The 1,931-nt window shown below is 64.7% G+C and overlaps 1 protein-coding gene across 1 annotated transcript in view; it reads left to right on the top strand.

Annotated features, from left to right (window-relative positions):
• Positions 1–1,499, top strand: part of LOC121340074 (forkhead box protein P3-like) — a 5,075-nt gene extending 3,576 nt beyond the window's left edge. Inside the window, 2 exon segments of the mRNA XM_041412472.1 lie at positions 1,162–1,339; positions 1,460–1,499. Of these exon segments, the coding sequence (XP_041268406.1) occupies positions 1,162–1,339; positions 1,460–1,499 (218 nt within the window).
• Positions 1,500–1,931: the final 432 nt, after the last annotated feature.

Consider the following 1,931-nt stretch of genomic DNA (forward strand, 5'->3'; position numbering starts at 1 on the left):
TCCCCCCCCAACCCAGCTCTCCCCTGGAGGGATTGTCCCCACAGTGTCCCCACAGTGTCCCCACAGATTCCCTCCTCCGTGTCCCCCCCAAACTGTCCCCAAACCCCCCAAGCCATCCCAAACTGTCCCCAACCCTTTCCTGCCCCTGCAATGTCACCACATCCCGGGACCCCAAAAAGAGCCCTGGGACCCCCAAAACAAGCCCTGGGACCCCCTGAACCCACCCTGGGACTCCCAAAACAGCCCCAGGACCCCCAAAAACAGCCCCGGGACCACGAAAACAGCCCCAGGACCCCAACAACAGCCCCGGGATCCCGAAAACAGCCCTGCGACCCCCGAAAAACACACCCCAGGACCTCGAACCCACCCCGGGACCCCCGAACACACCCCAGGAACCCCAAAACCAGCCCCGAGACACCCCGAACATACCCCGGGACCCCCAAAAAAACCCACCCCGGGATCCCCAAAAACAGCCCCGGGACCCCCAAAACAGGTCCCGGGACCCCCTGAACCCACCCTGGGACCCCCAAGAACAGCACCGGGACACCCTGAACCCACCCCGGGACCTCCAAACACCCCTGGGAACCCCCCAGAACCCCCAGACAGCCCTGGGACACCTCCACCCCCCCCTGCACCCCCATTCTGGGGGTCCCCCCAACTCCTCCTCCCCAGCAGAGACCCCCCTCCCCCACTCTCCATCACCACCACTGGGGACACCCCAATTTCCCCCTCCCAGCACCCCAAAATGTTACCACTACACAGGTGGGACCCCCAAACCTGTCCCCTGGGACCCCAATGCTGGCCTGGACTCCCCAAAAAAGTGGAGGGACCCCAAATTCTCCCAGCCCCTCTCCAACTTGTGTGGTAGGGCTTTCAGCACTGGCATTGTGACTGGAGTTCAGACGTGTGTCTCCATCACCACCACTGGGGACACCCCAATTTCCCCCTCCCAGCACCCCAAAATGTTACCACTACACAGGTGGGACCCCCAAATCTGTCCCCTGGGACCCCAATGCTGCCCTGGACTCCCCAAAAAAGGGGGGGGGACCCCAAATTCTCCCAGCCCCTCTCCAACCATCCCCCCCTACTCACAACACCTCAGAGACCCCCACCTCCTCCCTAACACCCTGAAAACCCCCAGACTCCCCCCAAATCCCTCAGGGAATGTGGGGGGGGCGCTGTCCAGCCCCCCGATTTTGGGGTGTCCCCCCCCCCAGAACGCCGTGCGCCACAACCTGAGCCTGCACAAGTGCTTCGTGCGGGTGGAGGCCGCCCGCGGCGCCGTCTGGACCGTGGACGAGGCCGAGTTCCGGCGCAAGCGGGGCCAGCGCTACCCCAGGTACCCCAAAAACCCCTGCCCGGACACCCCAAAACTCCCCCAAGCGCCCCAAAAACCCGCGGGGTGCGTGACTCCCCCAAAGCCCCCCGCTAACCCCGCGCTGCTCTCTGACCTCCGCAGGGACTGTGAGCTCAAGTACTTTATGCCCCACCGGAGCTGATGGGAACCCCAAAACCACCCCAAAACCACCTCAAGACCCCCCCAAAACAGCCCCAAGACCCCCCCTCTCCCAGGAGGAACACGACACCCCCAAATCCTCCCCACCACGAGCAACACGACACCCCCAAACTGCTGCAGCGGGATTTATTGAGACCATAAAGGAACGGTTCTCCCCTCCGCTGTGGGGGCATTTTGGGGGGGCTACAGGGACACCCCCACAGCCCGCTGAGGTTTGGGGGGGTTTTGGGGTGCGGATCCCCCCCGGTTTTGGGGTCAGGCGTGGCGGGCACGGGCGGCCAGCAGCGCGTTCTCCTCCCGCAGCGCGCGGCAGTCGCTGAGGATCCGCTCCAGGCTGGCCGGGAGCTTGGCGCTCGTCTCGCCCTCGATCTGGGGGGGTCCAGAATGAGGGGGGGAAATTGGGGGGGCAAAATGG

This window comes from Onychostruthus taczanowskii, unplaced genomic scaffold (genome assembly GCF_017590055.1).
Source record: "Onychostruthus taczanowskii isolate IOZ18803 unplaced genomic scaffold, ASM1759005v1 scaffold394, whole genome shotgun sequence".
NCBI lineage: Eukaryota > Metazoa > Chordata > Aves > Passeriformes > Passeridae > Onychostruthus > Onychostruthus taczanowskii.